Source organism: Gallus gallus, chromosome 20 (genome assembly GCF_016699485.2).
Source record: "Gallus gallus isolate bGalGal1 chromosome 20, bGalGal1.mat.broiler.GRCg7b, whole genome shotgun sequence".
NCBI lineage: Eukaryota > Metazoa > Chordata > Aves > Galliformes > Phasianidae > Gallus > Gallus gallus.
Window position 1 is genome coordinate 1,282,825 of NC_052551.1, and position 20,508 is coordinate 1,303,332.

Below are 20,508 nucleotides of genomic sequence, written 5' to 3' on the forward strand. Positions count from 1 at the left end.
CAGCTGGCTCGGGAGAGCCCGAGCGACGAGGAAACTCCTGGCGGAGGGGGAGGAACTTCCCGGCGAGGCGTTTCCATCTCTTCCTCCTCACAGCCATCCCCACAGCTGCGCTACCGACGAGCTGCCCCCGAGCAGTGCTGGGAGCTGCTCCGGGCCGCGGCGCTGATCTCGGCGCACGGCAGCACAGGCGGAGCCGCCGCCTCCACGCAGCCCACGCGGGGTCACTGCCGTTCCGCCGGGCTGTGCCGTGCCGGCTGCAGGGCCGGCTGGGATCGGATGAGGGCTGCCTCGGCTCGGGGAATATCCTTGCCCTCCAAAGGGCAGCGCTGCGCTCTTCCGTTCGGAGGCAGCGCGCGCCCTCACAGCGGGATCCGGGTACTGTTTGCAACTGCGAAACACGTTATCTTCCCCGGCAGGCACCGGGGCCGTCCCTCTGCTGAAACGGTCTCATAGCTCCTCAAAAGAGAGGGGCCCGTTCCGCCTCCATCCCCGTTCTCTCCACACCTCCCTACAGCCCGTGTGGTCGCTGCTGCTGCCTGCGAGCTGAACGAAGCATCGGCTCCAGCACGGCGTGGTTCTTCTCCAGAAGAGTGGCCGGGTGATGGAATGGGCTGCCCAGGGAAGGGGAGTCACCGACCCTGGAAGTGTTCAGGAAACGTTTAGGTGTTGTACTGAGGGACGTGGGTTAGTGGGAAATACTGGTGGTAGATGGACTGGATGATCTCGGAGGTCTTTTCCAACCCTGGTGATTCTATGACTCTAAGGGGAATGAAGGAAATTGGGCTGCAGGTGGGGATAAGCTGACATACACCAGTAGCCTTCCTTTGGGAAGGCAGCAGGTGGTGAGAACAGCCTTGGTCTCAGTCTTCTAAATGCCTTCGTGGGCTTGGGCCCTGAATCCTGCCAGCACCCAAGCCTGGCAGCTGAGATCCCACAGTCCCTCAGGTTACACCTGAGCAGCAGTTTGGTTCCAGCCCCACACGGGGCTCCAGCTTGCACCTGAGCTCTGCCAAAAGAGCACGTGGCAGCTGCTGGCTGTGCCCAAGGGCTGATGGCCTGGGGGGGCACCTCCTCCTCAGTAACAGCAGGTGAAGCAGGCACTGGGATACTGAGGAATCTCATTTTAAAACTCCCACCTGCTGATGAGCACCTGAGCCCTCTCCCTGTGCACCTCTCAACACCAGCAACTGGATCTTCGTGCTCTCTCCTTGCTTGTGTTTTCACAGGAAGTCTTAATGTTCAACCTCATGTTCTCACATCTCCATATTCCTCCTTCAGACAGACTGCGAGGAAGGCAATCTGCTCGTGAAGGGCTACTTAAGCTCTCTTTTGCATACCAGTAACCACTAAGCACTTCAGACAAAGTGCCATTGCTTTGATAGTGAGGAGGAGGAAGCCCTGGGCGGAGGCCAGGGCAGAAGGAGTCCCTGAGAGCAGCAGGTTCAGACCTCCGTGGGCTGAGCAGCCTTGCACAGGTGCCCCCTACTCTGAAGGGAAAGCTAGCCATTAAGCAGCTCAGTGCTGCAATGCGTCCCTGAGGTTTTCCCTCGTGGCCACCTGGAAGCACCCGACTCCAGCAGGTCCCTATGGAGTCCACCTCTTTGCAAGCCTGAAATGTTTCCTCAGCCACCTGCGCCCACACTCAGTTCTCTCCATCATCAAGGGTGTGTGGTGAATGTTAGAGGGCAACAGGAGCTCTGAAAGCAGCAGCTCTCAGCAAACACACTGCCCTTATCCACCTCACCCTTGGCAATTGTCCCCCAGACAATCTCTGGGTGTGCCCACACAGCCTCAGCGCCGCTCTGCAGAGCCTCAGCTTGGTGCCGGCTCCACCAGCTGGTTCTGCTGAACCTGCCACCGCTTTGCCGTGCCCACATCAAACCCACGCTGGGGCAGCGTCAGGACAGGGGCTCTCCTGTCTGCCTCCCTCCTCTGCTGCAGGGCTCCTGACGCAGACCTGCCTGTTTCTCTGGTCTCTGTCTCACCACGGGGCTGACTGAGCGCAAGGCCTGGCAGGAGGGTTAGGCTGACAGCAGACCTCCCGCTGCCAGGGGATCCTGGGGAAGGTGGAACCCCTGGGCACCTCATACTTACAGGGGGATGAGAGACTACAAAAAGCCTTTCTACGGAGAGGGGTGATGAGCACGCAGGATGGGTAGCCTGGTGGTTGCCATGTCCTGCACAACACCAGGCAGCCCTAAAAGTAGAGCCCTATCTCCCAGCACCTTGTGCTGAGCAGTCCCACAGCCACCCCTCAGCCCCCGGCAGCTGCACAGGCTCTCCAGGCACCGTGGCAGAGGTGGGCAGCAGCCCTGGGGCTTGTTGCAATCATTAGCTGAAAGAAGCGCTTTTACCATTTTCACGTGCAGATCCATAGGACACGGTGGCAGAGATGACAAAAAGCTCACACCAGGCTCTGCGCAAAAGCTATGCTGAAAACATCCAAAAATTCACCACCACCACCCAGAGCACCCAGCACTGCGAGGATGCTCAGCCTTTGGGACACATTACCCGCCTCTGGCAGGTGCCAGCTCCACCCCTCCCCAGGGCACCGCAGCCAGCTGAGCTGTGCCCGTATGGCTGTCTGGCAGAGGCTCCTCCTGCTCTGCTGGTGGGATTCAGGCAGGGGCACAGGGCTGTGCTGAGCCCAGCCAGCACACGTTTTACACAGTGCAGAAGGAAGGCAGGCCCAGGCAATGGCAGGGGGAGCCCAAGTCTGTGAGCCTGGGCTGATGCACTTAGTTTGTAGGCTTTCTTGATTTGGGCAATGAGTCCATTTCATAGCAAAGCCACTCAGACATCAAGCTGCCTACCTAGGAAGGGGCTGTGTGAGGTTAAGACACCATTGCTCTTCCTTCTGCTCTTGTCACTGAAGGCTGCAGGTCCCACCCGTCTCTGCTGCCAGCGAGGCTGGTGTGACTGGGCCCATGACTGGGCCAGTGCCGGTGATCCTGGACTGCTGGCATCCCAGGAGCAGCCCCTGATGGCTGTGCTCGAGGCACACTGCCTTTTCCCAGTGCCTCCAGAACAGCGATCACCTGCAGAGCACCAACAGCACACAGCGTGTGAGCAGCGCAAGTCTGGAGCACCAGCCCCGTGCTCCCAGCTCCTTCCTGGGCTGCGGAACGGAGGGAAGATCCAGAAATTCCCCCAATTCAAACGTAACAGTGCCCCAGCCGGCCAGCTCTGCCCCCTCACACCTCCAGCACCAGGACAGGCTGTGCAGGGCCAGCACGTGTGCAGCCACCTCCCGCACACTGCCTGCAGTGCCACGGCCACTGGATTAGGGATATTAGTGGTACATCCCCGCCTTATCCTCTAAGTAGCCATGTGTGCAGCTACTGCCCATGAACTTGCCTAATCCCTTTTTGACCCTGAAAGGTTCCCAAAGATCACCGCTCCCATGTGTTTTCCTATACCTGCTTCCATCTGTTCTCTCCCTACTTTAACCAAATGCTCCATCGGTGCTGCCTGAGCTGTAAGAACAACAGCAATAGCCCACAGCCTGGTTTTCAAGCGCTGGCATCATGCTCATTCCCAAACATTACTCATGAGTGCTGACATCCAGGCTGGAACTGCAGCTCCAGGCAGGCATGGCCGCGCTTTTTCACACACACAAAAAGACCAGGGACAACCATGGAGATCGTATTTATTATTATAACAGAGGATAGGCTGCTTTACTGATTCGTATTTACAAATCTGTCAGCAAAGAAAGTAATATCCAGTGTAATTTATTAGCCTATTTTACAGCCCTGGCAAGAAGCATTTATTTGTAATAGCAGCAAATGCCTATGCTCTGATTGCCTGCTACAGCTAAGTGCAAGGGATAGCATGGATGGCCGGGGTGGCAGCTGGCTGCAGGCACTGCATCTGCAGCCCAGAGAAGGGGCAGGCAGAGGCAGCTGGCCCAGCCCTTGTGGGGCCGGGATGCATACCCTGAGCCTGAAATTTTGGCAAAACACAGCAGAGCTGGTAACTGTCTGCCTGCATTGCTGGGAATGTGGCCGCACATCCGGAGCATGAGGAGGCTGGCAATTCTGAGGCCAAATAGAGCTGAACTGCTTGCAAGCACTGTGAGGGATGAGCATGTAAAGCAGATCCTCACACAGCTGTGGTGTTTGCAGGCCCAGGCCTGACAAGGGAACAAGGTTTCCTGGATCACAGAAGCACGGGGCACAAGGGGGACCACGACCCTTGGCTAACATGAGCACAAACTGAACTGCCACTGCAGAGGTCTCTGAGCAGAGCTGTGCCCTGGAAACCCCACTCAGAGAGGTTCAAATAGGCTCAGGGAATTCTCTGTACATGGTACCTCGTGCCCAAATCCTTGGCTCAGACTCAGACATCAACGTGAAACCTCCCTGCTGGGCTCCCCACTCAGCTCTGCAACCTAGGGGGGCTCCCAGGTCCCTGCATGAAAGGAAGGGGTTGCAGAAATGCAAATGCAACCATGGATGCTACCAGCAGATGTAGCATTGCACGAACACCACCAGCACACAGCTTTTGCAGCAGACCTGCCTCCATCAGGGAAAACACTTCAGAGGAAAAGGAGAATTCCAGAAGGTCACAGAATTAGAAATTGCTGTTTGTTAATAAGTATGCAACGGTATCTGGAGGCTAATCTATGTGCTGCCGCTGAAGGATGGTGCCCCTGCTGTGCCTCACTTCTTGCTGGCACACAGAACGTTGCAGGGGTTCAACTGCAGCAGAGAGGACACCGAGCTGCCCGCCTGCACTGCCCCATGCAGGCTCCACCACACTGCAGCTGCTCAGACTGCTTCCACTCTTCCCTTCTCTCCCTTTACCTTCTTAAGTCCTCTGCAACTCCAGTAGGAGTTTGGTGGGGACAACACAGCTGCCACAGCTGACTCCCAGCAGAATCAGCGTTTCACAGTACTGCTGGCTCTGTGTGGAAGGGCATCTCAGCACAGGGGCAATTCTCACCTATGGTGGTCTCCCCCCTCCCTTCTTTAGACCTGGCTGAACATGGAGGGGGGCAGAGCAGTCTGGTGCTCAGAAAAGGTGCTGTGGGTGCTCTGAGCACCTCTGGTGTTATCTCAGCTGCTCTTCAGGAAAACTGGCACTGGCTTGTGCAGCATGTGCAGTGAGGGCTGGCAGAAAGGAGCTGTGAAGCCATTAGGGGTTACCTTCCCAGAGGACATAGCCCACACTGGGGGATACCAAGGAGGTTATTGAATGTCCCTCTTGTCCCCAAGCCCCACAGTGTGAGTGCTGCTGGTTTAGCTCAGCACTGGGCTGGCCCCAAGGCTGACCTCATGCTGCTGTGCAGCTCTGAAGCTGCCTCAAGGAGAGGGTGAGGATCTCCCAGGATCTGTCTGGCCACCTGGCAGCAGCAGCTCAGGCATCTCCTCTCCCAGGGCTGCAACATGCTTCCACTGACCTTGGCAGCCCAAGGAATGCCTCTGCCTCAGCGAATCCCCCGCACCTTCACATCCCTCTACCAACAGCACTGTGGGGTGCCGGTGCCAGAACAACCCTCACACTTTCAAACAAGTCTGCAGAGGCGGACTAGGCTGGCTCCATGGCAGTGGAGTTATCCCCAGAGAGGCAGTGTTTCCACGAGGACCAGAGGGAAACACTCATGTTACAACGCAGGAGTAACGTCCTCATACCTGAGGCCAACTCTGCCTTCAGAAGGGAGATGGAGAGTCTCAGTGTCCCAGGGTGCAGTGTCTCATGGATGTCACAGCTCCTTCAGTGAGCAGCCGGTCCTGCAGCTCCAAGGAGGAGGCCGTTCCCCCTCTGACACACACAAGAAGGCCAAGAACCGCCGCATCTGGGCTGGCACGTCCAAGGACTACCAGGTCCTACTGCTGAACAGCCCAAGCCTTCCAGGATTGTCTAGTCCTTGTCTTTGAGGTCTTAAGTTGGGAGATGTTTGGGGGCTAACCCAGGGTGTGATAACAGCAAGGACAATAGAAGAAGTAAAAGTGGAGGGGAGAAGACTTCAGGCACCCAACAGCTCCCCAGAGCAACGTCCTGGACCCCAGGGCCAGCGCCTCAGACCAGCCCTTTGATGAAGCTTGTGTCTAAGTGCACTATCAGCATGCGGAGGAAGGACATTTCCTTGCGCGTATTCTCAAAGATAATGCGAGGGTCGTCGGACTGACAGCGCAGGCAGTTGGGGGCCATCACCATGGCCAGGTTGTTCACATCCATCTTTGTCCTGCCCACATTTGACGGCTGAGCAAAGATCTGCAGGTAGTAAGGAAAAGTTGAGCTGGGGTAGCGGAAAAGGGCAAGAGACTGCAGACATGGGGCCTAAGAAGAGGTGCAAGGACAGCAGAGATGTGGCTCTCTGAAGGACAACACCCCAACCACCACTCATCCACAGGGAAAGACCACCACGCTCTGACACGGCTGACGGCGCGGCAGCCTCGGCACGCAGGGAACATCCTGCAGATCCCAACCTGTCCCTGTTTGAGAACAGTCCCATACCCCACCAGATCAGGAACGCTGTCACCCAGCAAAACTCCCTCCATTAGTCCCAGCTTAAACATGGGTGGGAGGCCCTAACTGCCAGCTGATGGCACGGCACAGCTCTCCTGCTAACCGTGCCCCTTGTGCTGCAGGCCGCTGGCTGGCAGCAGAGAGGCGGACGGCTGGGCTGCCTACCTGCAGGAAGTGTATGAGGTAACACAGCACCAGTTTGTTGAGCTCTGGCAAAAGCTGCACCACGGCCACAGCGGCGTCAGGGTTCTCATAGTTGCTGATACACTCTTTGTAGAACTCCTGGGGGATCACGGGCTCCTCCAGCTCCCGATACCATAGCTTGAGGAGAGAGGCTGGGCAGAAAGCAGGGTGCATGAGAACAGCTCTGGTTACCTTCCCACCACGTTCATAGCCGAACTAGACAGGCAGATGGAACGCCTCAGGAACCAGAAGGCAGATAAAGGATTCTGAACTTGTGCTGCTTCACTTTAGAGGGCAACTCAGAGATGCTGGCAGCAAAACCGCTGCTGCTGCCCGGCTCCCAGCTGCCCTGCACGCTGCCTGGCTCGTGCAGCCTCACTCCGACGGATCCTCCACCACCCCCCGTGCTTTCCCATGGACAGCACTTGGAATAGCAGCAGAAAGGCACAGAACAAAAAGCCAGTTGGTGAAGACAGCTCGCAGAGTACAGTGGTGTGTATGTGTCCCCAAACAGCAGCATGCATCCCGGGCTGCTCCTACACCTTCTCCTCTGCCCTGTACCATGGCTGGGGCTGCACATGCGTGCAGCATCCCCTTACCTGGGATGTTGGGGTCACTGAGGCCACTTGGGATTCTCCACTGATCCACCTGCAACTTCAATGCATTGACTTCATCTATGTCACCGGGTATCCTGCAAGCAAAGGCACAGCAAAAACGCTTCAGAAGGCAAATGGTGCTTGGCAACGTTCCTGGCATGGTGGCTGGCCAGCAAACTGAGCCTCCAAAAGTGCAAAGGGAGCACACACCAGCAGCAGCTACAGAAGCAGCCCGTCAGAAAGAATGCTTTTAGACACAGCTTTAAATTGCAGGTAGAAGAATCACCTGTCTCCTTCCCACTAGCTCAGACACGGGCTGTAACTGGCCCCCCAGCAGCACATTCAGCCCAGGGATAAAAGCATCTCTGGCTAAATATACCAAGATATCAGAAACTACTGCAAGGCAAAGTTGAGTCTTTTGTGAGTTACCATAAATTAAATTTAGTAACTGAAAAATAAATGCAAGTCTTAAAACAACCAAACTCAGGGCCCTGTGTTCATCATACAGATCCCCTGTCTCTCTGGAATGCTCATGTGCTCACCCACAGCACAACATCCTGAGTGTGCATCATCAAGGCTGAAGTGCTGCATTTGATGAACGGCTTTTATCTGACAGTTTCTGTCATCCTTTTATAATTGCTTTCAGTCACTGGAGAGTACTGATTGGCTCTGGTCTGCCTTTCAGCATGACCTGCTCAGGGAAATCCCACATGTGGTAATTATCTGCAACTTCTCAAGTGTTAATTACCCACTGAAAGCAGGAGAAAAGCAGCAAACCTACAAGTAGGGCACTGTATTAAGGTCAATGCAAGCTACTCTCTAGAAAAGCCCCATTCTGCAGCCTGCCTCCTGCGAGGGACGCTGCAGTCACAGCAGTGCGGTGCTGCGCTGTGCTTTGGCCCCTGTCTGGTGCTGTCCTTCCCGGTCAGTTCAGACTTCCACCTTCCAGGCAACCCCTTCCTCCCCAGGGAGCACACCCAGCACCACAGGAACACACGGGGCTCACGGGGGAACAGACCTCCTCCAGGAGAGGCGTGGGAAGCTCACACACCACGGCTGCAGATGCAGCTCCGCCAGCAGCCCCAGCTCGTCCCCTCCCTGCACTGGCTGCTACTGCTGTTTAAGTTGACAGAAATTCAGTGCTGTGCTGTCACAAGCTCAGATCACACCCAGGGTCTCCCTTGTGACAGTGCATACAAGCGGACTGATGCTGCTTGACCACCCCGAGCCTGGGAAAGTTTGCTGCTGCCTGCTTGGCAGCGCGCTCTCCTCAGGGAAGGGGAACCCCGCGGGGGCCAATCGTCATTTCTCAGCTTTCAGGACTGGTGCGGGGGTGGATCAAAAGCGACACGGAGCCCCACAAGCTCACCTGAAGATCCCTTCCGTCTGTTCTCCTCCCAGCGCCAGCACCTGCTGCGAGAGCTGCGTCTGCACCCAGGGCAGCCTGTGGCCCGGGTACATGTCCTGCTGCCGCAGCATGATCTCCTCCAGAGAGCTGCCAAACAGCGACGGCGTCACGATGGCGTTCCGGGCGTGTGTGATCTCCTCCACTGTAGGCTTGCGGAGGCCCTGGGGACAGAGGAGAGCTGAGCACAGCCGCGGGCCGAGGGCCGCTCGTGTGTGCGCCACCTCTGGGAGCGCCCCCAGCAGCCCTGGCTCTGCACGTGCTATAATGGGACGGGAGTCAACGCGTTCAGCTCAAAACGAGCAAAAAGGTGCTGCCTGCTAGCGGGGGGCGGCTTTGGAGAGTTTGGGGTGGTGGTGTACGGGTTTGCATGCGGGAGCAAAGCCAGCGCGGCGGGGAGGAGGGCGCAGGGCCCAGGCTGCGGATGGGCTGCAGCCAGGCCAGCAGAGGGCATGCGAACACCGGCCCGGCTCCGGAGAGCGCCTGGCCGCAGGACAGCCGGAAAACAGCCCTGCGAGAGGAGAATTCCAGGTATGTTCAAGCCCAGGGCCCGACCACCCTCAGAGGTGTTAAAGGGCTCTGAGAAGCGCACACAAGAGAGCATCCAGAAGCTGTTCCTACTGAAGGACACCTTGGAAGCAGCCGTCGATGCTCCCCGGGAACTCCCGCTGAGCCCATGGAGAGCAGAAGCCATTGGGGCATAAATGTGACCGCACATCTCCTGCTCTGCCCCGCGGGGACAATGGCAGCGTCACCCCTCCCGAGGCATCTCCACTGTCTGCTCGCTGTACACGGAGTCCAGATGGCAAGGACGCCCCCGAGGGATTTGCAGAAATAAAAGACAACCGGATCTGGCTCGGAGACCTGGGATGGACGGGCTGGGGCTGCATGCCAGCATTCACAGCTCCATGCAGAGGAAAAGGGGGGGGGGGGGGGGGTATTTCCAGAGCATGGAGGCCCTGCTCTGCACCAGGCATCTCTATTGCGTGACATCTTGAGCTGGAAATGGACGACTCTACAGTAAAGCAGCTACAAGAGCAGGCCCACGCAAGCTCTCAGTGTGAAAATGGAGATTCCCCAGTGATGGGCATCCCCTGCAGACAGCTCCTATCACCCTGGAGACCGGCAGCCATCAGCTTTGTCCTCCAGGTCCCCAAGGCTGCCAGCACAGCAACGGCGTGTTCTCCCACACATCCACGGGGAGATGAGCCATGAGCCATGAGCCATGAGCCAGCCTCCTCCGCTCTATCTCCATTTTCCATCACTGAATCAGCAGTGGCCTCTGAGTGTCACAGAGCTGACGCCTCCGGGACCTGGAAAGCAGAGCACTGCAAGGCAGTCTGAGCCCCCGGCGCCGGCACAGCCGCTCACCTTCTTGCCTCCGGTGACGGCCACCTTCTGGAGTTTGCGGTAGCAGTATTTGGCGTACATGCTGATGGGCAGACCTGGCAGGAAGGAGAAAGGAGCCGTCAGCCCGCAGCGCCGTGCAGAGCACCAGCACAGCAGTTTGCACTGACACAAACATCCACCCCCGTTCCGTGCAGCCTGTTCTGCAGGCAGGGCAGAGGCTGCTGAAACCTCCCATGGAGCACACCGAGCCCTCCCGGCCCTGGAGCCCCACAGCAGGCAGTGTCGTGCAAGTCGGTGCTTGGGCTCTGGGATCTGACCTGTGACTCAAGGCTCGCAGCTCTGCGCCTCGCAGCCCTGCACACACACAGTCTGACCCCTGACTCAGCGCCCAGCACGGGCACACATGTGAGCATGAGTCCCCATTCCCCGCTGCACGGCCGGAGCTGCGGGGCTCACAGGCACAGGGCTGGGAATCCAACTGCCGCTTGAGCTCCACAGCGAGCACGCAGAGCCAGCCTCTTGCCAGGAAAGATTTCAAGTGTTTTAAACAAATTGTTTATGATTCGAACGCTGGGACAGTGAGAGAGGCGGCGGCGTGCCAGGGCCAGAGAGCTGGCATCAGCACCGAGCCTGAATGAAGGCAGCGCGGGGAGGTGCAGGAATGCACAGGGTTCTCTCTCAGCTTCCCAAGGGCCTGCAGGAAGCTTCCCTCCTCTCCCGGCTGCAGCCTCCTCCAGTGCAGCCTTCAAACATAAGACTGAGGTGTGCCCTGTGAGGCAAACCTGGGGCACCGGAGCCCGGCAGTGTCACTGTGAGAGCTGTAGCTGCAGAAAGGGCTGTCCTTGTGCTCGGTTCAGCTCCGAGGGCAGCAGAGCCAGGATTCACAGAGCTAATCCCCCTGTGACACCAAGAGAAATATTTGCACTGACAGAGCAACTGATTGCTGGGAGAGTTTTTCCAAAACTGTTGGCCTTTTGTTCTTTTCCGAGTCAACCCCAAATTGCTTGCTGAAAGCACTGAATAGATCTGCCCTATTTGATTCCCTGCCAGGCTTAAAGCTTGCAACAGAGTTCAAAATATTTGTGGCTTTTAAAATCTACATTCTGGTCAGATGCTGCATGTTTCAGATCAGCCTTTCAAGAGCTCCATAGCTTAGGTAAGCTGGTCGGGATCCTGGAGTTCCTCAAATGCTCTCGATGCAGGAAGAGGACAAAAGCTTCCCCAGCGGAGCAACACGTCCCTTTGGGCCGAAGGAGACACACCAGCATCCTGCAGGCACGTCCAGGCGAAGCTCACTTTCTGCTTTCCCAGAAACTCCAAGGGAAAGGCCTGAACCCCAGCTGGCACTGCCTGCAGTGCGTGCCCTGCTCCAGCCACACTCACACTGCACCCACCAGGCCCTGCAGCCACACCCCTGCCCATCCCCATCCCCATCCCCATCCCCATCCCCATCCCCATCCCCATCCCCATCCCCATCCCCATCCCCATCCCCATCCTCACTCCCATCCCCAGCCAATGGCTGCAGCCAGGACAGGTGGCCTTGGCCTGGCAGGGCTGCCATGGGGTTATTCCACTTGTGTGAGCGCAGGGCGGGCCGATGGAATCCAGGCTGAGCCGCTATTTCCTGCAGCCCTGCAGCAGCCCCGCGAGCTCAGGAACAGAAGACTCCTCACAACCCACACAGTGAAAAACAGTTTGCAAAGGAAAACATTTTCCATGTGCTGGCCTAAAAACACACGCAGAGAGCGTCTTGAAGAACCTCTCCTTTTATAACCAGCTAAAACCCATGCGAGGCACATGGGGGAACATACCTTCTGGAGCACATTCTCCTGCCAAAAAATGTCTTAAAAACGCAGCAAACAGCGCGGATTGGGAGCCCAGCCCTGGACACGTACTTTCACACGGCAGAAGCTTTGTGTCTGTGTGCCCAGCACCGCACCCTCACCAGACCCTTCTGCACCTTCAGTTTCACAGCCCTGCAGACCCCGTGCCAGCACCAAACTGGCAGCTCATTATCTGTCTCTTTGTACAGCTCAGAGCGAAGGCCGGCAAACATTCCTGCGGGATCAGGAGACAATCGTCCCTGTGAAAGCAGAGCATTTACTTCTACTCATTCTTCTGCCTTTCAATGGGTTACTGAGCCGTGAAAGGATCTTGTGCCACCTCCATGCCTCATCTACCCACAGAGAACGAGGCTGGAAGACGAAGACTGCATAGGTAAGCGTGGGAAACTCAACGGCATCTCTCTGGGTGCCCCTCAGATGCTGAATGTTTGCTCACCCTCGTGTTTGCTCACAACCTCAAAGGGTATGGGGGGAATCACTGCTCTGACTCCACTTTTCACTGCAAGACATACATACCTTCGCATACATCACCAGATTCTATTTGAAGAGAGTAGGTTTAACCTCCTTATAGATTTCTCTGTTAAATTGTTGCTAAATTGCCAAGCATCTAAGTATCTCATGGCTACTAATTAACCTCCCAAAACAAGCCTGCAGCTTCGGGAACCTCACAGGAAGGCAGATGGGGCTGATGGAGCAGACAGAGGAACAGCACGGACAGCCCGGCACCTCCAGCAGGACTGCACTGGCTGAGCTGCAGCTCTTTGGAGTCCTGAGATCGGACTCCAGAAGGAACCTTCCCATTGCTGCCATTTGTGCAACGCCACTCCAAGCGGCTGTCCAGCCCTGCCCTGCGTGCCTCCCGTGCTGCACTTTGCACCCTGTGCCTGTGGGCAGCAGGTCAGTATCCTAAAACCTCACTGTACTCCCAGAGCGGGTCTTTGTTTGCAACGAAGCGTGCAGAGTCCTGTGAAGGGAGCAGCACATGGCCTGTCTGTCATCAGAGCCCCACTGAAGGCCACAAAAGCATTTCTGATGTTCTGGTGCTTCTTCCTGCAAACTTAATAAAGCTTCCTTGGTATGCTGTTTGAGTACAACTTCTTACCTATGTAAGTAAAAACTACCTCAATCTCCTTCCTAAGCCCAAGCCCTGCACACAGCACAGGGGGAATCTCACAGCAGAGCCTGCTCAGCCCACAGGTGGAGCACACCCTGCGCAGAGGGAGCTGTCCTATAAGAGACCAAAGTCCCTCTAACAGCTGCATGATGACTTTTCAAAGGCTCGGAATGGGCTGAACTCTGCAGGATCTGAACAGGAGAGGAAAAAGCCATATTCCTTCCCTAAGCGATGAGGCCATTTCAGGTCTCTCCTGAGCCCCACAGAAAGGCTGGTTGGCTCACACCAGGCAGCAGCCCTGCATGGGGGCTGTGACCAAGGAGCAACGTGGGCTGCCTGCCACACCTGCAGGTGCCACCTGAGGGCAATCTCTGCAGCAGTGCAGCTGCCAGGTCCCCACTGATGACCTGCATGTTGGAGCCAGGCAGGAAGCAGCATCCAGCTCCCCCCGAATGAAAGACACTGAGACTGCCCCAAACAAACTGCTGCCTGACATGAATGCACAGGCTTGGCTCCAATTTCCTAGAAACAATATAAAAACTTGAACAGACTCAGTCTGGGAAGATTTTAGGCCAGACAAACTATTATCTGTCCTCTTGCAGGCAGCAGTAAAACATCAGTCTGGAGTAATATTTGAGCTCTTGTCCATTCAGCACAGATGCTATTCGTGCCCTGGCTGCGACAGCAGAGGGACTGCCCAGTCCAGGAAGCATGGGCAAGGGGATACCTGTACTTGGGCAAGGCAGAGCTCTCGCCAGATGTCCGTGTCCCCGTGAAGGTCCTCAGGTTGAGTGGTAGCTTTCAAAGTCCATAGCAACACTGAGACAGGTTTTTTTCACAGTGCTGACTGGTGTGGCTTCTAACACTGGAATGTGCCATAGAAAAGTCTGTGGCACGTACAGATGGGCTGAATGACAGCCCCAGGCCTGCAGCCAAGTTAAAATCCCTGTAGAGTGAGTGAAAGGGTTCCCACTGCCACGATGGGCACCTACACCCACCCGCTGCCCAGCTGCGCCCCTCCCTTCTGCCCCACACTCCAGCCAGACCCCACACAAAGCCCTGCAGCAAAACTTCCTAAATCTAAGCCTACGCACTCAAAGAAATGGTCTGACTTTCAGCAGAGCTCAGCAACCAAGTGCATCTGAAGTCAGTGCAGCCCCCTGTCTTGCTCCCTGCCTCCCTTTACCTTCCTCCTCGGTGTTTTGCTTCCTCTTTTTCCTGGATTTTGAGTTCTTCTTGTTCTTCAGATCCACAAGCTCCTTGATGCGCTGGGCAACTGAAAAGTCAAAGCACCATTACATGAGCAACAGAGGAGACCAACTGCTCCCTGACCTCCACTCTTTCAGTGCGGTGGAAAGAGGCTCTGCATTAATACTGTGGCATGTTAAAATCCCAAAGCCCAGCAGTGCCCACAGACAGGAACAAAGGCAGCCAACCCAGCTCCAGGACAAGGAAGGTCTGCTCAGGGTCCTGTACCACAGCCAGCTCCAAATGCGCCCTCTGAGGGGGCCAGGACATCACCCAGATTCTCTGAACGGCCACACAGTTGAGAAGGGGGTCCAGGCAGCAAACTGACACCTAAATAAACTCATTGCCCAAATACCAGCAGAAACAATAACCCACTTAAATAGTTAAGTTTACTCCTCCCCAGTGCCTGGATCCTGGTGCTGGCAGGGAGGGATTTTGCTCCAGGAACAAGCATAGCTGCAAGGAATGGTTTTGGGGAGAATCCTCACGAAAACCCTACTGAATGCACATCCAGCACTGCAGCACTGCTGCCCCCTGTATCCAGACGTGCTGGGGCAGAATCTGCACCTGCTCTGAGGATTCGTGGGAGGCACGAACCTATGTTTGAAGCCCCAAGTGGGAAGAAGTGTTCTGGATTTTTGAGCCGGGACAAGTCACAGCAAGCACTGCTGAAATAATCACCAATCAACCAATAAATACCCTCAAGGGAGATGAGCTGATGGCAGCTTCCACCTGCCAAGGAAGGATGAACTCCCCTAGCATGGGGTGCTGGGGAACAAAGCTCTGGCTGTGACTACCTGCTTACTGCCTACTTCTTACACAGAACCCACCAGAGCGCTGCTGGTGTGCATGAGGCACTTACTGTTTTCATCACAGTCCAGGTGGCGATAGATGTAACCTTCCAGATAGGACTGGAATTTGGGCGATGGGGAGAAAAAGGCCAAACTGATGGCCATCAGTTCCCAGCCCCACGCCAGGCTTCGGTAGCACGTGTTATCTGTTGTCTGCCGGATCAGCTGTATGTACAGCTCGTCCCGTAACCCTTGCATGCTCCAGCACTTGGTGACCGTGACCAACGCCACGTGATTGCGGTCCATGCGAGTCTGGCGATCTCCCATGTAGCTCTGCACCAGTTTGAACATCTCACACGCCTCTTTTTTGATGGTGCGGTTGCTTGTGATGAGCATTGGCTTTTTGATAGAGCCGCCGTTCCAGGACAGCATGTTGGAGATGGAGATCCTGCGGCGGAAGATGCCCTGAGTGTGCATGTTCAGGTTTTTGGAAGCCCAGTCTGCCATGCTGCTCTGGGAGATGGGCTTCCGCAGGGTGTTGTAAGAGAAGTGGTATCCCATGCAGCCACTGGGCTGCCCGCTGCTCTCCTGCTTGGGGTCCAACTCTACGGCTCCAGGCTGCAAAGGAGAAAAGATGCATTAAAAGCAGTTTAGCTGACTCCTAGCCCTGATAGGAAAATTCACAACAGTGGGTCATGGGGCTACCAGCAACTGCAAAGCAGCGCATCTGTACAAAACACGGCTTTGTGCTGTTTGCTGCTGACAACTGCAGATCTGCAGGAGCCAGGCTGGCACAATCACACACTGACACCGTCCCCGAGGGCAGCGATGGGGCACGGAGTAACGGGGCTGTTTGTCCAAGCTGTCCCGGAGCTGCTGGGAGCAGTGCAGGCAGGAGCTGGGCCGGCTCCTCAGGCCGCAGGCACACACCGAGGAGCCAGGTGCCCCCACTCCTCACTGCCAGCCACCCCAGAGCTCATGTGCTCCAGGTACCAGTGTGCCCATCGCAAGCACACAGGGCATGCAGCCAAGACAAAGGGCTTCTTTCCCCCCAGACACCATGCGCAATCCCACATGCAGAGCTTGCCCAGCCTTCCTCCCCAGCCATCTCTAAGGATAACTACATAATTAGAGCTCTGGTATCACTGATCCCAAGAAAATTACAGTTAATAACTACTTGTGAGAAAAATACACTCATTTTGCCAGTCTCGAATTCAGTTCTGGATGGAAGCAGCAGCCTGGGACACACGCTGACCTCAGACACCCAGTGAGCTGATAGAGGAAACAGACCATTTTCTTAGACCTCCGATTCCCACCCACAGCCACCAAATGCTGAACAGCCCACGGGGTGCACTGTGTTCTCCAAGGAGATCTCCAGCTTGCAGGAAAGAGCCAACCCAGATGATCTTTTGGTTTCTGGTTTCAAAAGGAAACAGGAATCATGTAATTTTTTGACAGAGCGAAAGCCCTCAGTCAGCCCCAGAACACGTTACTTCTGACACACACAGAGCACTCCCCTTCTCTGTATGGTGCACCATGGACACACCACACTCAGCTCTGCCCTGTCCCTGTACCAAACGTCACACCTCACAGCTCACCGAGGCAACCCGAAACGGGCAGGGAGCTTCAGCAGGATTCCTCAAGGAGGGTAAGGGACTAACAAATAGGAGCAGAGACAGAAGAGGGTGCAAATGGAGCTGCCTGCTGTGCAGGGCTGTCTGCTGCATCCTGCTGGAGAGCTGCAGGCCTGGGCTGCACAGCAGCGGTGATGTAACAGAGGGGAAAGCAAAGGGAGAGAGCCCCAAGGCTGCACTGGACATGAGGTGACTCCAGTGGAACTTAAATCTGAAATTAAACTGTGCGCCATGAGGGGCCTCCAGATCCAAACAGGAGAAAAGATGGCAAACTAAATCCTGCTGGAGTGTGTGTGGTGGAGAACAATGGCACCAGTCGTGCAGGCACACAGATGGGCTCTAAAATAGCTGCTTCCAACAAGAAGATGCTGGGAACACCATCAGCAGTTTTCTGAACACTTCAACGCCGAGGAGCAATCAGGAGGGAGAACAGAACGTAAGGAACCGTTACAAAAGGGTGAGAGTGAAAAAGCCAAAACACCGTCACGCTGCTGTGCAAATCCTGCCCCTGCACCCCATTCCCCACCAGCCCTGGGCACCCCAGCTCGGACGAGACACGAGGGCAAAGGCTACCAAAGAAGGTATGAGCGCCACTAAAACTGCAGGCAGTAGACCTACAGTGATGAACAAACGCCTCTTAACAGGGGACAGAACTGCACCGCTGGCACTGCCGCCACAGGGTGCGGCAAGTTAACCCCCTGGGCCGACCCATCCGCGTCCTTCTGAGCTTTCACTCCCCGAGATTCACTTGCAAGCTGTTAGACATAGGGCAGAACAAAGCGTAATGGAGCCTCCTGGCCACAATACGGAGCACAGCAGCGCAGAGGACCTGCTGCACAGACACACCAACCCCTCCACCACCTCCTCTCCTCCCTGCCTACAAAGCCCTGCCGCTCCATGAGCTGCTCGCTGCCCTGCAGGCGCACCGCTCAGTGTGCAGCACACGCACTGACCCCCGGAGCAGCCCAGGCTCAGCACCACGACCCTCCAGCAGACACACGAGCTGACGTGGGGCGGATGGGGAGGTACCTGGGAGGAGTGCCGCGTGGCACCTGATGAAGCCAAGCTGGCCCGGCCGGTCACATTCTTTTCCAAAGAATCTACTTTCTCAAAAGTCCTCTTCTGCCGCACTGTGTCCTGCGGAGCAGCCATATCGCTGGGGAAGCTGCCCCTGCTCTCCAGGCCCTGTCTGTACAGAGACCTGTTACTGGCCGAGACGTCATCCCTCGAGCTCCGGCCGACGCACTTCTTCAGGTGGTCGGACTGGAATCGGACTTTGCCGCCCTCTGCGGGGATGCCGCCCTCCAGACTTTGAGCATCGAGGCTGGCTTTGCTTCCCCGGCAGGCTGCTGACCTGCCCACCACGGCACGCATCTCAGCGATCAGCTTGTCATTCAGAGCCGTCAGCTCGCTGCTGCTGCCCACAGAGCCGGGCCTCCCCTGACCCGCGCCCTGCCTCCTTCCTTTCCTTTTTCTCAAGCTTGGAGAAGGGCCAGTTGAATAACCGGAATCCTGATGGCTGATAGCAGTCGGGTACTCTTGAGTTTGCAGGCTGTTCTGCCGACTGTGGTGGGCTTCTATGCTCTTGAGAACATTGGCTTCCAAGATCCTCCAAGACTGCTTGAAGCTGTCCTTTGACGCCAGCTGACCAGGCAGCTTAGTGGAGGCATCAGCTGTTGCAGCGGCAGAGTGGGAGGGTTTGGAAGACTGGTCAACGTTGACCATGTGTTTGATGTATTCTCTGCCAGCTGGGCTGTATTCAGTGGAAGAAGGATTTCTTGCATGTTTCTTTGCAGCTTGCTGCTGCTGCACACTTGGATGCTGTAACAGTTTGGTTGGCTGCAGCTGCTTCTTTAAGCTATTGCTTGGTGACCTCGGTGGAGACATCCCACTCACACCCACGCTCTCGGTGTCCATATCTACCGGCGGCTCGTCGTAAATTGGAGACTCTAAAGATGGCTCATCGTATATAGGTGCAGGGGAGGCGTACTTGGGGGAAGCAGGCTGGGGGGTTCCTGTCCGGCTCCTCGGAGGAGTCTGAGAAGCCGGCCCATTCATCAGCACAAGGCAAAAACCGCCGTTCTCCGTCTTTTTGATTTGCATAGACTGCTTTCCTTCCCCGGCAGGTATTTGCTTTGTGGCTCCAGGGCTCTGCGACACGGATTGAGGCTGGGCATATATGGCTGCTTTTGAAAGAGGTTTCTGGCTGTTGGTCTCCGGGGCGCTCTGCAGATGAAGGGAACTGTTTGAAGAGCCGGGGACCTGCTTTAAACTGTTCACTTTGACCAACATGGCCGCTTTTGTGCCTGGCAGAGGCTGCCAGTGGGTAGGGGTCTCCCTAAAGGAAGAAAGACACAAATGGAGAATTATGTAAGAACGTTATTAATTGAATTATCCTCTACTTCTGCCAGAATGTCAGCATCAAAGCACACGGAGACTCCCCAAGCTACATGGGCTTCTCACAGCTTTTTTTTTTTTTCCTGGAGATCCCCCCTCCTGAAATAAGATCACATTGTCGCTACACACACAAGAAAAGTCTGAGTCACGAAGAGCAGAACAAGGAGATGAAACAAGCTCTTCCTACTGCACCCTGATAGGTATCAGCAGCGCCAAGACAGGAAGCAACCCACTCTTCCAAAGGCTCATTAACTGCAACAGCAGACAGAACGACCAGCTGAAGGCCATAAGCTTTCCTAAAGCACTCAAGGAACGAGTGGAAAAATTACAGAACCACAGACTGGTTTGGGTTGGAAGGGACCTTAAAGAACATCCAATTCCAACCCCACGTCATGGGCAGAGACACCTCCCCACTGCATCAGGTTGTCCAGGGTTCCACCCAGCCTGGCCTTGAGGACATCCAGGGATCGGCCCCACGGCTTCTCAGGGCAGCCCGTGCCCGTATAGTAGAGTATTTCTTCCTAACACGTAACCTAAATCTCCCTTCTTTTAGTTTAAAGCCGTTCCCCCTTCTCCCATTCATTACACTTCCTGATTAGGAGTCCCTGCCCAACTTTCTTGTTGGCCCCTGTAGGTACTGAAAGGCCCCAACAAGGTCTCCCCAGAGCCTGCTCTTCTCCATGCTGAACAGCATTCCAGGAGGGGTGCTCTACAAATAACCCCATGTGTTCTTTTACAGACTTCCAGACTATGATAAAAACCCTTCCAGAGCACAGTTATTTTCTAGCCTAAGTTTGTAAATCCATGTTTATCTTACAGCAAAACCTATGAGGTCTACAGGAGGTGCTATGGGATGGATGTCTCCGGTTTACAGGATGTCTGGCAGATCAGGTAGATCCTTGCAGTACGGTCCAGATGCCCACAGATCCCGTTCCCTTGGCTCCACACAGCTCTGAAGGCTTTGCAAACCTCTACTGCCAGGGATGCTCAGTGCCTCATGACAATGCTCAGCACCAGCCACAACCCAGCAGGCTCCCTGCAGCCTCCCAGTCCCACAGACACGTTCTGCAGCATAACATCAACCCGCTGAGAGCAGCTGCTCTCAGTCTGTACCCGTGAGCTCTGAGAAGGCAGAGAAAAGGCAGTGAAACCAGCCTGGCGTTTCAGGTCTTAAAAGGCACCGCCCTCCCCAGGAAAAGTCCCTTTGACTCTGGCCCAGTTTCCCACGCTCTGTCCACGTATCCGCTCAGTGTCACTGGACAGACCCCAGGGTGCACTGCCTGTGCGCAGGATGTGCTCCCAGAATGCTTCAAAGCCATCTTCCCTATCTGAACCACAGCAGCTGCTCTGCACTCCTCGCTGCTGACCTGCCCTCCATGCCCTCTGCACAGGCACACGGACCCACCTTCACCACGTCTGCACTCCTCCCCGGCCCCTCAAGGCTCATTGGGACACCCCAATCCTCTGGGAGAGGG

At 55.9% G+C, this 20,508-nt stretch overlaps 1 protein-coding gene and 1 long non-coding RNA gene across 6 annotated transcripts in view; one reads left to right on the plus strand and one right to left on the minus strand.

The window, feature by feature from the left end:
• Nucleotides 1-520: 520 nt before the first annotated feature.
• LOC124417331 lies at nt 521-12,924 on the plus strand. Its single transcript, XR_006931904.1, has 3 exons — nt 521-6,222; nt 6,643-12,222; nt 12,497-12,924. It is a non-coding gene; the product is annotated as an uncharacterized LOC124417331 (long non-coding RNA).
• ARHGAP39L (Rho GTPase activating protein 39 like) overlaps nt 3,633-20,508 on the minus strand; it is a 42,756-nt gene continuing 25,880 nt past the window's right edge. For 4 of the 5 annotated variants that reach the window (XM_004946889.5, XM_046902963.1, XM_040650871.2 and 1 more), the window contains exons 3-10: nt 17,645-18,974; nt 15,074-15,620; nt 14,150-14,239; nt 10,027-10,100; nt 8,620-8,819; nt 7,254-7,345; nt 6,637-6,806; nt 3,633-6,216 (exon numbers count right to left, since the gene is read on the minus strand). In XM_004946889.5, coding sequence (XP_004946946.4) covers nt 6,022-6,216; nt 6,637-6,806; nt 7,254-7,345; nt 8,620-8,819; nt 10,027-10,100; nt 14,150-14,239; nt 15,074-15,620; nt 17,645-18,974 — 2,698 coding nt within the window. In that variant the 3' untranslated portion in view covers nt 3,633-6,021. The remainder of the gene's footprint in view (nt 6,217-6,636; nt 6,807-7,253; nt 7,346-8,619; nt 8,820-10,026; nt 10,101-14,149; nt 14,240-15,073; nt 15,621-17,644; nt 18,975-20,508) is intronic. The other variant, XM_004946888.5, reaches the window with a different exon arrangement.